The sequence below is a fragment of the Solea senegalensis genome, linkage group LG13 (genome assembly GCF_019176455.1).
Source record: "Solea senegalensis isolate Sse05_10M linkage group LG13, IFAPA_SoseM_1, whole genome shotgun sequence".
NCBI classification, from domain to species: domain Eukaryota; kingdom Metazoa; phylum Chordata; class Actinopteri; order Pleuronectiformes; family Soleidae; genus Solea; species Solea senegalensis.
In genome coordinates this window covers 5,772,665-5,786,432 of record NC_058033.1, presented here as the reverse complement: position 1 = coordinate 5,786,432, position 13,768 = coordinate 5,772,665, and the positions used below count along the sequence as shown (strand labels likewise).

General features: G+C 39.0%; 1 protein-coding gene across 2 annotated transcripts; it reads right to left on the bottom strand.

Annotated features, from left to right (window-relative positions):
• Window positions 1-281: 281 nt before the first annotated feature.
• Window positions 282-12,716, bottom strand: lrrc32 (leucine rich repeat containing 32). 2 transcript variants are annotated; one of them, XM_044043098.1, is made up of 3 exons: window positions 12,680-12,716; window positions 7,787-7,901; window positions 282-4,603 (listed from the first exon to the last, which is right to left on the bottom strand). In XM_044043098.1, exons 2-3 carry the CDS (start codon window positions 7,895-7,897, stop codon window positions 2,738-2,740), a joined length of 1,977 nt encoding a protein of 658 aa, XP_043899033.1. In that variant the 5' UTR covers window positions 7,898-7,901; window positions 12,680-12,716; the 3' UTR covers window positions 282-2,737. The 2 variants fall into 2 exon arrangements, with proteins under 2 accessions (XP_043899033.1, XP_043899032.1); XM_044043097.1 differs by lacking the exon at window positions 12,680-12,716 and adding an exon at window positions 10,011-10,219.
• Window positions 12,717-13,768: the final 1,052 nt, after the last annotated feature.

Genomic DNA, 13,768 nt, shown 5'->3' with positions numbered 1-13,768 from the left:
ACCCATTACTACACACACACACACACATATACGCACACAGTCTGGTTTCCATCACTTCAGAGGATATTCCATTGACTTACATCAATTTCCTGGAGACAAACTCTAACCCTTAACCTCAACTACTACTGTCCTAACCTTATAAACCTTTACCTTAAAATGACTTAAATTGACATTGTAGGGACTTGATGTCCCCATAATGTCACTGTGTAAACAGATTTAGGTCCACACAACACTAGTAGTAAGTATGTAATACTTGGAACAAACACACACACACGAAGGTCCAATGTTTGGTCAATGTGCTGATATTTTTAATTTTTAAAGTATCCCGACAGCAGCATCTAGTTATCTTTTTAATCTGGTTTTATTTCTGTTTTTCTGTCTTCATATCCTGCCCGTCAACGTTTGAAATAAATAAATTCAAAGCTAATTACAGTATTAATCCTCCTCACAAAAGCAAATCTGTATGTAGTGACTCATGTCACTGTTTATGTCTATAAACACATAAACTTTAGACTTTGGTTCAGATGCTATTTTTAAAAAAAGATAATGGTCAAACCAGATTAAAAGTAAGATGAAAAGACAAGCAAAGACTTGTACTAAAGGTAGTTTTTGAATAACAGTTTATGAATGATCTATAATAACGTATGAGGCACAATATATGGCATGTTAATCAGTATGGAAATTAATAATAATTAAGTGGAATGAAACCAAACTTTAGCTCAATATTCGAGAGTCAGTTTAAGAAGTTAAGTTCAGTTTAATGTTGCTGAATTATTTCACCATAAATCTTCCTTAAACCCTATTAATAATAAACCATAAAGTCCGTTAAGTGACATTTTGGGAAATACCTTTGGGAAATAAATTCTGCCTAATGTGTTATTAAGTGTGTTTTAGGAGTAACTTCACATTTTCACCTATTTCACACACACAATATTACCATAAAATAACAACAGGAAATCTGGATAAACTGCCCAGTGCTGGTGTCACTACAGTGTTCAGAGGTTTACATATTTATTTGTCACCCAAATAAATTCACAAACACAAGTGTGTTTTTACACGACATAATGTGAAATGTTACAAATCATTTCAACTGATTTGTAGATAAAAACATGAAAAGTGTGGATCCCAGTGTATCCTGTGACTAAACAGCGCCAATATCCTACTTCCCTATCACAGTTTTTTAATTTCAGTGTTTATCTTTTTTGAATGAATGTGTATTTAAACATGTCAAATTAATCATTATTGTGGGATAAACAATGACATAATGGTTTAAAAAATATCCACCTCAATCTTTAGAGTAAGAAAAATAAATTATATCAAAATATGTCCTGTTTGTTTTGTCTAGAATGACTCTTTTTCTTTAGTGTTCACAAAGTAAGATATACAGCATGTTACACACATATATATATGTACAAAAATATAAAGTGCTAAGTAAATAAAAGGTAAAGGCCGGTGTTCTTCATCTGATAAAAAAAACTTCATTATCCAAAAATCGAGAGCTTTTTGTTTTTGTAGTGTTTTCTTCTTCGGTTTTTTAGCTTAAAGCAAAATTACACTTTCACATCGTCGTAACACTGTAGTTAATCTGTCCATCGTTGTTGGTTGTTTTTTTTTTTTTGTTTTGTTTTTAAATAAATCATTAAACCATTAGAAAATAATCTGCATTTACTGTAATATGAGAAGATCAACATATGGTTAGCTTAGTTTAGCTTAATTTAGCCTAGTATAAAGAGCGTAAACAGATGGAAACAGCTAGCCTGGCTCATTCTGAATGAAAAATATATAAAGCTCTATTCTTTTTTTTATCTTATTGTTTTCAAATATTAATAAGTCATTTTTATTCATTTAAAAGGTCAGTTCAGACTAAAATCTTTCACAACTAGCATCTTACTATTAGCATAGTAGGCCATGATCTTTGTTTCCTGCAACTTCCTGGAGTTACTACACAAAATAAGAATGATTCAAACACATAACCCCACTATTTTTTAACATAAATTGTGATCATTTTAAGAGGAATATAAGAAATTATATGTTGAAAGACTTTTTATTGTCCTTGCGCAGAACTTAGCGACCTATTATGCCGCTGCTTCCTGTCTTTATGTTGAGCTAAATTAAGCTAAGCTAATTGGTGGTGATCTTCTCTTTTAAGATTTCACGGCTGCATGTGAGAGAAAACGGTCAACAGTGATGAAGTGTTTTAAAGTGGATTTTCCTTCTACATTCAATAAAAGTGATGTGCGGCATGTGACTTCATATTAAAACCGAGCATGAACAGGCAAAAAATATAGTGGACTGAGTTTGACTGTGGTGTTTGTTTATTCCCACCTGAAATTCTTTAGAGGTTAGTCGGTCGGAATAAACTAACACCACATTTATACAGTAGAATCTTTTAAAATCCACGTGTTTCTTCTGAACACATCATGAGGATCTAGTCTGTCCAAAACTCCAAACTTCTCTTTAAAAAAACAAAGTGAATCCTTTTTCACAGAAGTTCTGGTTTCAGAACAGATTGTCCTTCGTGGTCGCTTTTGACTTCACACATCTCAGCATCTTCCTTCACTTTGTCCAAAAGTGAAGGACGGTAAAAAACCCACTCGAAAACTTCTAGTACGACTCTGGGTGACATCACAGACACTACATTCATGTTTCTATGTTGTATCTGTTTAAAACCACCAACCCTCCAATGAACATAAAGTCAACATCTGTCTTTATGGTGCACGTTCACCATTCCTTCATATTACGCAGTAAAACTCCTGTTGCGCTTCCGTTTTCTTGAAAGGCAACGTTTAACTAAAAGCGCCAACATGATTATGACAGCTATCAATGCCACCAAGCAAACAATAAGATATGTTGAAGTGCCGGATTCGTGACACATTCCCTCGGTCAACCTCTCGATGTTGACCGGCTCTGAAAAGTCCTTGTGAACGCAGGTCACAGTCTCGATGTCGGGAACGACCACGGCCGAGCGCTTGACCATGTGGAGGAAGCCGAGGTTGCTGCAGCAGTTCAGAGGGTTGGAGCCCATGTAGAGGGTCTTTAGTGAGTGCTCCAGAGCGACCATGGTGCTGTAGTCCAGGGTGACCAGGTTGTTGTTCTGCAGGTTTAAGGACTCGATGGAGGACTCCTTGTTCCACGTCGGTAGAGACGTCAACTGGTTGGTGGACAGGTCCACATGTTTGAGACTCTTCAGCAAGGACAGGTCTGTGTTGAGCCTGGAAATGTTGTTTTCACTCAGGAGGAGGTGAACCAGAGAGTGTTCAAGTCCAGTGAGCGAGTCTTTGTCCATGTCCAAGCCTGGATTCAGGGACAGGTCCAGTAATTTCAGAGGGGTGTTGGCAAATATGTTTGCAGGCAGCGTCTGCAGATTGTTTTCAGAGAGGTACAGAAAGTGCAAGGTGGGAACAGAAGAGAAGGAAACACAACCTGGAGGATGCTCTTGGTTTTGGTCTGACGGCGCATGCTGTTTTTCCCCCGTTTCACAGATGATCAGGTTGTTCTGCTGGAGCTGCAGGTACCTGATACTTGGAAGCCTTTGGAATATTTGATGGTCAAGTGTGGCGAGGTTGTTTCCTTGTAAGAAGAGTTTTTCTAATGTTTGCATAGTGCTTTCCCCAAATGTCAGACTCTGCAGGGAATTAAAGCTGAGGTTTATCACCTTCACTGAAGGAAGAAGACCATCAACAGAGATGGTAAACGAGTCGATACAGTTATTGCTGACATTCAGGACCTTGAGTGAGCTCATGAAGCAGAAAAAGGACTCTGGTATGCTCTTGAGTTGGTTGTAACTCATGTCCAGAAATTGAAGTTTACTTAAAATAACCTTTGCCCTTTTCTCAGGACTTCCTGAGACGTTTGTGCTCTGGAGACGGTTGCGCGAAATGTCAAGATATTCAAGCACGTTGGATCTGGGGAGAGACGGGAAGTAAAGCATTTTGTTTTCACTCAGGTCGAGATATAAAAGGTTAAACCAGTTATCCGTGCTTGCGCTCTGGAAAAGCCCGATGCTGTTCTTGCTGAGGTTGAGCACTTCTAACTTGTACAAATTGAAGTTTGTGATGCACGTGATTGAGTTTTTGGACAAATCGAGTTCGGTAAGATGATGCAGTGAGTCAAAAGCTCCATTCTCAATCTCCAGGATGACGTTATTGTGGAGGCTGATTTTCACCAGGGATGGGGATCCAATGAAGGCATTCTGAGCTATTTTGGTTATGCTGTTGCTGCTCAGGGAAAGGTTTGTCAGTGATGGGGAATCTGCCAGAAAATAGTCTGACATGCCCGTGTACAGCCCGTTGCTGGACAGATCGAGGGACTCTACAGCCGTGAGAGGCCCGATGTTTATTTTGGAAAGAGCAAAAACATTCAGATGGTTCTTGGACAGATCCAGAACTTTAAGGTCCATCATGTCTTTGAAGAGGTCCGGCTGGATGAAGTGAATCCTGTTGGAGTGAAGATTGAGGCGGTGGAAGTCGGAGTGGTACGCCAGCGTTTCCTGGCTGAGATTCTGCACCTGGTTACGAGAAAGGTCCAGCGTTTGCACACCGGGAGGAAGGTCGACCGGTGCACTCCGGAGGCTGAGGTCGCTGCAGAACACGTCCACCTGGACCTGCGAACCAAGACAAACACCAGCCTGATTATGTCGGCATTCGGCCAGGATCCACTGACCAGGACACAACACAGAGCAAACATTTAAATGGAGGTTGAGTTATGAGTCAGTGCGTCCACGACATGTTCTTGGCAGAAACGCCGTCCTCTGGGGGTTTATAATGGTGAGTTGTTAATAATAACAAAAAAAAAGCCCCTTAACAATGACTTTTAAAATGAATCCAGAAAGTTAACTCCTAATACTTGACAAACGGCATCACGAGCATTCTCCTCAACTTCAACATGAAACCTTAATCAGACACATAAGAGAACACACCTCACTTTTTTAATACCAGCATAGTTTCCCTCAACCTCTCACCCAGGTTTCAACTATTTAAGTTATTGAGTGTAGTTCTTAATTGGAGCCACATGTGTGAGGAGAGACCTCCCCATGCAAGACAGCTCATAAAACCTGTCTGTGTTCCCTCCGCGAGGCGGGCGCACATTTAGCTTCACGGCACATTTGTGGTATCCTGAGAGTGGCATTTCCCTGTTGCTTACAAGAAACAAACACATTTATTTATTTATTTATTTAAGAGCTACTGCAGGAACAGAACGTCCCTCTTCGTCTACTACCACCAGCACGTGGAACAAGGACAACAAGCTTCACTGCTGTGACATTTTGACCGTGGCAACCTGACCATTGTGTGCGTCACATGATCATACATGTATATGTGTGTGTGTGTGTGTGTGTGTGAGATTCATGAAAGTGTAGTCATGGCAATAATGTAGCGAAACATCAGTAGAGGAACCAAGGTGAGAAACCAAAAGGAAAACATTCATTTCCAACTTACAGCATGGTCCTATTTGTACTTTTTCAGCCAGTACCTGGTCAATATGTGCCTCTTTTTGTGGTCCAGGTTTTTCTTTAAAGGTATATTTGGACTTCTTTTGCCTCTATTGTATATTCTTTAGATAGAGAGGAGATATTGAACTCGGGTCACAGGCTCTACCAAGTTTGAGGCTTTTTTTTGTGTGTATTTCTGGTGAAATTGGGATAATTACACAAGAGACGTTCAACTCTCCAAAATGGACAAATGAATCTGTATCTGTCACATTTCTACTAATCCTGTTTTTCTTCTCCAAACACCACCAAAGTCAAGCACTGCACACACTGGTTACCCTCCTGGTAAATGGTCTTTTATTTATTTAGCACTTTTCTCATCTCAAAGTTGCCTCACATGACGGTTTACACCTATTCATGCAGCATTTTTCAATCATTAAACTTTCATACGTCGTCACACACTGTCGGCACAGCCTTCAGGTGCAACATAGGGTTTAGTGTCTTGCCCATGGACATCGAACCTGGCCACTTACTCTACCGCTGAGCTACAACCTGCCAAGTTTGAACCATGGTCCTAAACTGACTCCAGGATGAAAAATGTAAAAACGCAGTATATGGTGAGGCTCAGCTGAAGGAAACACGAGGCTTCAGACATGTTGTTCCATGTCACGCCTCGTCTCCATCCTTCTGTTTCCAGTCATCTCCTCCTCCTCCTCCTCCTCCTCCTTTCAAACGTATCACTGATTTGTTAGTAAAAAATCCGGGGTTGACAGTAATTCTGTTTCTGATTTCTGACTCTGAGGCAGACCGTGCAACAAAAACAGTGAAAAGGAAAAGACAACACATTTGGTGGATTTGACTCACAGCAACAACAACACGTGTGTCCGCACTTAAATACACTTCAGTGCCTCTTTATCTGAGATAAAGCCCGTTTCCCTTTGGTGAACTGAATCATTTTTGATAGAATATTTGGGGAAAGTGTTTATAAAAGCGACAGATCAATTGTTCGGTACATACTGACTTAATAATCCTGCAAACTAAATCTTCAGTTTGGACTTTTCTGTTGTATTTCTCAAGAAAATATAGTGTATAAATACAAAATCTCACTTTCTCATCATGTTTTTCCCCCAAGCGTCTACACATTCTTATGTAGAAGTGTCATATTTCTTGTTTAGCACACATTTTGCACCTAACCTATGCAGCACAGCTTCTGTTTTTAATTATATTCATATTGTCTATATAGTATATAATAAAGTTAATTTTATTTAATATCTAACAGCTTTACTTTTAATCCTGACTCATGTTTTATTTGAGTGATATTTGGTTTCTAATGGAGTGATTAATAAAAACATTCTCCTTCTAAAATCCACAACTCAACTCAAATCAATGCCTGGTTATTTATAGAAACAATAAACAAAAGTGGTGACGGTTTAGTTTCAGTGTCGGCTCTATTTTTAGAAAAAGACGACATGAAACAGAACCTGTATCACAATGAGGACCTGAGTCATATTCAGATTTCTCTGTTTTATGCCACAGCCGAGTGTGTGGACACTTTTCTGTTCTAAGTGAACGTAGCATAACTCAACCACTTCATCAAAAAGCTCTGCCACTTGTTTCTATAAAGTGAATCTGAGACGTCACGGTACAGCAGCACAGGAATGACATGTCTCCACTGCAGTGTTGTAACGTAACAAAGTACAAATACTTTGTATCCAAGTATCTCTACTTTACTTTTACTCTACATTTCCTCTGAATATCTTTGTTACTACCAAACAAAATCAAAAGAAGAAGAAGGGCTGGTATTATGGTCTGTATTTGCACTACAGTTTTCACTCATTCACACGACACAACATGGTGTTGCTCAAGGACACATATAGCCTAGCAGAGCCAGGAATTGAACCCACAACCTTCCAGTTGACGGACAACTCGCCCTACCACTGACCCCCCATGAAAAGTACATTATATATCAGGAAATGTACTTTTGATACTAAAGTACAGTACATTTCATATACTTTAAGACTTTTACTTAAGTAATATTATACTTATATGTTATTATTATTATTATTATTAATAATAATAATATTGACTTTAACTTCTACATACTTGTACTTAATACACAACTGGTCCTTAGTAAAGCCAAATAATTTGTCAACCAGTCGTCAGAGAATCTTTCAAACACACTAAATCTGCCTGTAGTTGATGTAAAAGCACATGATGGATGAGTTGCTAGGGGCAACCGGTAAAATAAACTCCTATTTTATGAGGATTTACTGTATTTATCTAACAGGAAATGTGAGGAATGTGCCCAGAAGAAGATAAAAAAAAAAAAAAAAAAAGAGTTGCGTGTGCATCTTTACTTACTACTTGGCATGGAGGGAGGTGTTGGGGATGAGGAGGATGAAGAGGAGGAGGACCTGTTGATGCCACCACACAGCTGGCCAGGAGTGGAACGAGCAGCTGGAGGACGGCCATGGTGCTGCAGAGCAGACAGAGTCCAGAGGATCAGAGTCAGAGAGACGCACATGAATGAATGAATGCAGGAAGCGAGCAGCGAGTCGATATAAGCCAGCACCGGGGGAAGGAAGAGAGGGAAGTGGCTCTACCTGCTGTGTGACCTATGACTGAGCTCTTTAAGCCGCCATACGCTGCACAAACAGGGGCTTTTTTCCTCTCTGTGCACACATGTGCTCGTGAAAACACTGAGCGGGTGACTCAGCACAAGGAGCCTTAATCATTTCCATAATCATGTAATTTTCATAATCATGTAATCATTCAGTGTTTATATTAGAACGGGCAGAAATTGTACTTTCAGGCCTCGGTGAGTCATTATTGTCATTTACTCTGCGTTTCCCTGATCGGTTTCCCCTGAACAGAACATTAAAAACACAACAACAACACACAGAGCAGACAACGTGGGAGTCATTGTATCACACTCATGGTAAGTACCATTACAGGAGGAGGGGTGAAACAAAAGAGCAAGGGGGAGATAAGGCAAAAAGAATCATTACTCATATTAAACACACATTCTTTTATATTAAATAGCCACATCACTTACTTTGTCTACTTTTAAGTACTTTTGTTACACGTCAACACAAAATGTGACGCTTGTGTCTTCTTATATGTATTAATATTCAACATTTGCAATGTTTTTATAAGTCTCTGTTAAACCTATATTTAAATAATAAACTGCTGTTTATTTGGAGTGGCGAGTTTGAGTCAATTTTAAGGGATCGAGAAAGAAACCTTACTCCACTTGGTGGATGTGACTGTTTTAAAATAAATAAATAAATAATTATTCTCTTTTTTACGTCCTTGTTCGTGTATTTTATTGGTTGGATGTTTGAAGTTTTATGACAGAAACATAAAAGGTCACGTTGTTAGTTCACTACAAAAGCTAAAAAAAAAAGGTAAAACATTAGATCTAATCATCACCATAAGTGTTTGCTTACTTTTGGCCTCTGACAAACTATTAAGTCCATTTTGTTGATAAAATAAAATCATTTATAATTTGGGATTATATGGTGAATTACCTTGGATACTGGATTAGTTTTACATTTTCTTTCCCCCCTTTTTTCATTCTAGTCATGTCTGTATGGGACTAAATAAGATTTAAACTTAAATTTAAGATTGAAGACTTTGGTCCTGTGGATTTTCTTTTAACACAGAGCGTCAGATTGAGGCTTTATTGAGTTCTGAGTGAATATGAACTCTAAAACGACAGCAATCTTAAAAAGAAAGTGTGTTTGATAAAAGCATGTGAAGTTGTTTAAGTAACAAAATGACCTTAAAAAGCAGCTAAAAAGAAACTTTTAAATAATTTAAGATCTGACGAAACATCAGGAGCAATAACAATGTTTTTACTTCATGTTTTTAAAAATGTTTTTAAATGTTCCCGTAAAGCACCCAAATGTCTCACATGGTTTGATTTAAATCTCAGTTTTAGTCTCGACTCAGACTTAAATATTTTAGCCAAAGCAAACAAAAGAGTGTCGAAGCTTTGTTTTTCTTCTTCGATTCACTGAGATTTATCATTGATCTCCACTCTGTGAAAACATTTAACCCTAAAATCTGGAAGCACGTGTTCAAATCCTGAGCAGCAACAACGCCAAAGAAAGGCTTTGACGCAGCAATATTAACAACATTAAACACAATAATCACTACTTTTACTTATGATGCTGGAAGTACATTTAAACAAATTCTGCCAAAAAAGTGAAATAAAAATACATTTTCATATTTTTCAAAAAGTGATTTTTCCATTTTGCTCAAAAGCAGACAAAACTAGATCCTTTACTTATATTAAGTGAAATAAGAAGTCATTATTATGACTTAAATCACACATTTTGACTAAATATAGGAGTAAATAATGTGTTATTTTGAAGATAAAGTCTGATTACAGTGTCTTATATTGTTTTGTTTCCATGAGACAGTTATTCCACAACTGTGATTTAAAAGCAATGAGAGAAAACATCTGCTAAAAAACCACAACAACAACAACAACAACAACAACAACAACAACAACAACAACAACAACAACAACAACAACAACAACCACACGTCAGGACTGACTATAAACTTTAATATTTACCTCATGATCAGCTGATGATAAATGTGTGAGAAACTCCAGATCATGCTGACTTCACATCCTCAGTGGACACACACTTACACACACACACACACGCGCGCAAACACTCTCAGAGATCGATAGCAAGCGACCCTCTAAGCTCCGCTCAGCTGACTCTTCGTCCACATCGCACGGCTGCTGTGCAGCCATCACATCCTGTGAGAATATCCTGCAGCGCTCGGCCTTTTTACCCACTCCCACTCCTCGCAGGGAAACGCCTTATAAGGGGATTGGGAAGCCCAGATCTCCCCCCCCTCCTCTCCCAGCCCTCCTCTACCCCACCCCTCTAAATCCAAAACACCCTCTAAAATCCCCAAACTGCATGATTTCACCAGAAATCCTTGAACATCGGTGACCTCAGAGCTCAAAGGTCAACACACACTCCCAGCATGAGTGTGTGTGTGTTTGTATTTGTCACATCTTTAGGGCCTTATCAGGCATAAACTCTGACCTCAGTAGTCCTCACAGAGACCAAAACCTGGTTCTAATGAGCAGGGGTGGCAAAATACCACTTTCTTTTTGTCCTACAGCACAACCTACATCATAGATCACTGATCTACAACTGCCATATTCTGTATTTTAACTGGCTGGCTTTTCCAGTCTTTATGGTACAGAATGACACAGTCCGTACTGGAAAACCTGATTAGTTCTCCACGTACACAAAAGTGCAGCTACTTCATGTCAAAAATCCCAGTCCTGAATCCTAGTCCTAACCATAGTCCCTCTTCAGAACAGTTGGTACAGATCTGGTCGTGACACGTACGTACGTGCGTGCGTGTAATCGGTGTGCGTTTGACTGGAGCAGCTTTTCTAACCTTTACAGGACTCGAGGTCCAGTAAACACAGATTTGTTCTGGAAACCCGATCTATGTTCTTGCTTTATTTTTATTTTTTTTTACGACAGTTGTGGTCGTCGCCACCCAGAAGAAGAAAGAAAGAAGAAGAAGAAGAATTATTCAGGTGCCATATGGTTTCAGTAACATGAACCTGGTCACCATGGAAACCACGAACAAACCCACTTGGGACCCATATTGAATGGATATGAATGAATATAACCCTCACAGGCCCACATGGACATAAGAAACCGGTTTATTTTACAAGAAGAACTATGAAAATTAAATAAGACATTATTTGTTTGTAAGCTGCGTTTTGCACATTTGTCGGACAAATTTGGTTTCTGGGGACAGATCGGTTCAGTTTTTCGCAAAATAAAATATAATTGTTACTTGCAGGTGTTTCCATTGAAGGGTGTTTTGCGTACGAGTCGTAATTCTCATAAAGTCAAGTCTCGTGAACATCCCATTTTTCTTGTAAAATCTTGTCCCGCGACTGCACTGAAGTGAACCGGTGGTTTCGCGATATTTTAAGTTTTTCAAAAATGTAAGATTTACATGTACATTACCAGTTTTTTTTTTATTTATTGCGATATTTAGGTTTAGGTTTTTCGCATTTCTAGGGGTAACGGAAACACAACAAGCAACAAACACGCCCCCTGGTACAACATGCCCACCTGATGCTGATTAGGTCACAGAAGACGCTCAAATGTTCGTGTTACGGTGAGAAAAGTTCCCCCTGTCTGGACCTTTGATCCACAGGGAACCTTTTATGGATGCATTTTATTTAAGAAAATGCAGTTTAGACGCTGCACATTCCACTCACACAGAGACAAACATCAGAAACAGCAGCAGTAACGTCTGACGTTCTGTCCTCAGAGAAAAATGAGAAAGAAAATAAATCATTTTGGAGGCTGAGTGGAGAGTTAGTGGGAGTCTGTGATGAGGTTTTGCTCCGGTTCGCCGCACAGTAAACAAACACGGCTGTAATGACACTGAGTCACAGCACTTTACATTTTCAGACAATTAGTGTGAAATGACGACAAACTTGCGTTTGATTGATGATGAGAAAGTGAAAGAAACTCAGTGTTCATTTAAAGGAATAATTCAGGCTGTATGAAAGTGTAGTTAAAGGTCCAGTGTGTGACATTTAGGTGTTTTGGTGTTTTTAGCCATATGAAAAGCCTTTAACATGTAACATTTGGGCTCTTGGGTTCTTAAATGTAAATAAACCAAGTACCACCTAAGAAAACATTAAGCTTATTTGTTATAATTTCTGTATAACATGTTTATTTTGTTTAATTTTCTATGCACTCTGATCACATACCTAGATATATTCAGTAGGACAGTATTTCTAATTTTCCGCATTAGCAGCAGCCTGAACATTAAATCAAACTCTTTTTCAGATAAACGTTCTTTGTGGAACGCCAACGCCGCGTTTGTAAAGCATGCTCTCCCTCTCTCCTGCACCAAAGCCCATGAAGAAAATCAGCGTTTTAAGCTCACAGCGACACAGGAGCTGCTGCTCGACTGCTGCCATGTTTGGTGCGTTTGTGTCACTGAGGTGAAGCTAAACTGAGAATTTCAAACACAGAATCTACAAAATAACACACTTGAAGTTATGTGAGGAGGCAGCAGTGGATGGAGAACCCCTGTGTGCTATGATGTAAAAATCCCTGATTTTCTCAATGGACTTTGGTGCAGGGAGCGTGAGCATTACTTACTTTTCCATCAGTATTAAAAAAGGAAACGTGAAACAACTGTAAATAAAGACAAAGAGAATAAAAGAAGCAGCCTCACCTGGTCGGTCGTCGTCTCCAGCGTCTCGTTTAATTGTAACAGGTTTGGTTTCACATTCACCGTCGTTTCATCCTTCATTATCCTTTATTGTCATGTGCCTGCAAAACACACACACACACACACACACACACACACCTGACAGCCTCATATTACAAACACCACATGACGCGTCCTCAGGGGATTGTCCCCTCTTTGTTTTGTTTACTGGGATTCCCAGACTTTTTGTTTCCTTTTCAAAGCTTCATCATCACCATCATCATCATCATCATCATCATCTACACAGAGGGAAGAGCAGCAGGTGTGTGTGTGTGTGTGTCTCAGTACTTTCATTTATATCTTTAGAGCTAAGATTATGTTTAGTTTAAGGGTAGGGCACTAGGATGTGATTGTTAAGGGTAAGGTTAAGGTTAAGGGGCTAGGGAAGGCATTACGTTTATAAAGTTCCATCCATCCATTTTCAACCACTTTATCCTCCAAACAAGTTAAAACATGGATTAAAACCTGGTTTTTAGGGTTAGGGATAGACTTGGGTTCAGGTTAGGGTTAGGATTAGCTGGTTGGCACACTTAAGGTTAGTTTAAGAGGAAGTATGTCCTCACATCCTTGCGAGGACAAAACAATTCATTAATCAACATTTTGTCCAGTCCTCACAAATGGACAGGTTCTTTTGTGGGTTATGACCTAGTTTTAAGTGTAAGGCCTTTAGTTGTGGTGCTGTGTATGTGTGTCCTTGTATTTGTTATCTATTAAAGACCTTGACTGGTATAAACACTGTCAGGACAAGTCGTCCTTATAAGGAGCAAAACCTCGTTCTAATGATGGATTTAGTTTACTGGATCGTGTTTGGGTTAAGTTTAAGGTAAGAGGCTTTGTTGCGGCTGTCCAAATGAATGGAAGTAAATGCAGTGTCCTCAGAAGAATAGCAGCACAAACCTGGGTGTGTGTATGTGTGATTTAAAAACAGAAATATCATTTTCCTTTCATTGAGTTTTTTCCTTCAGGTTTTTTACAGAAAACAGTGACATCACATTAAACTCCACAGATAAATGTTTCATCTGTAAAGATCCACAGACAACGAGGATTACAGAT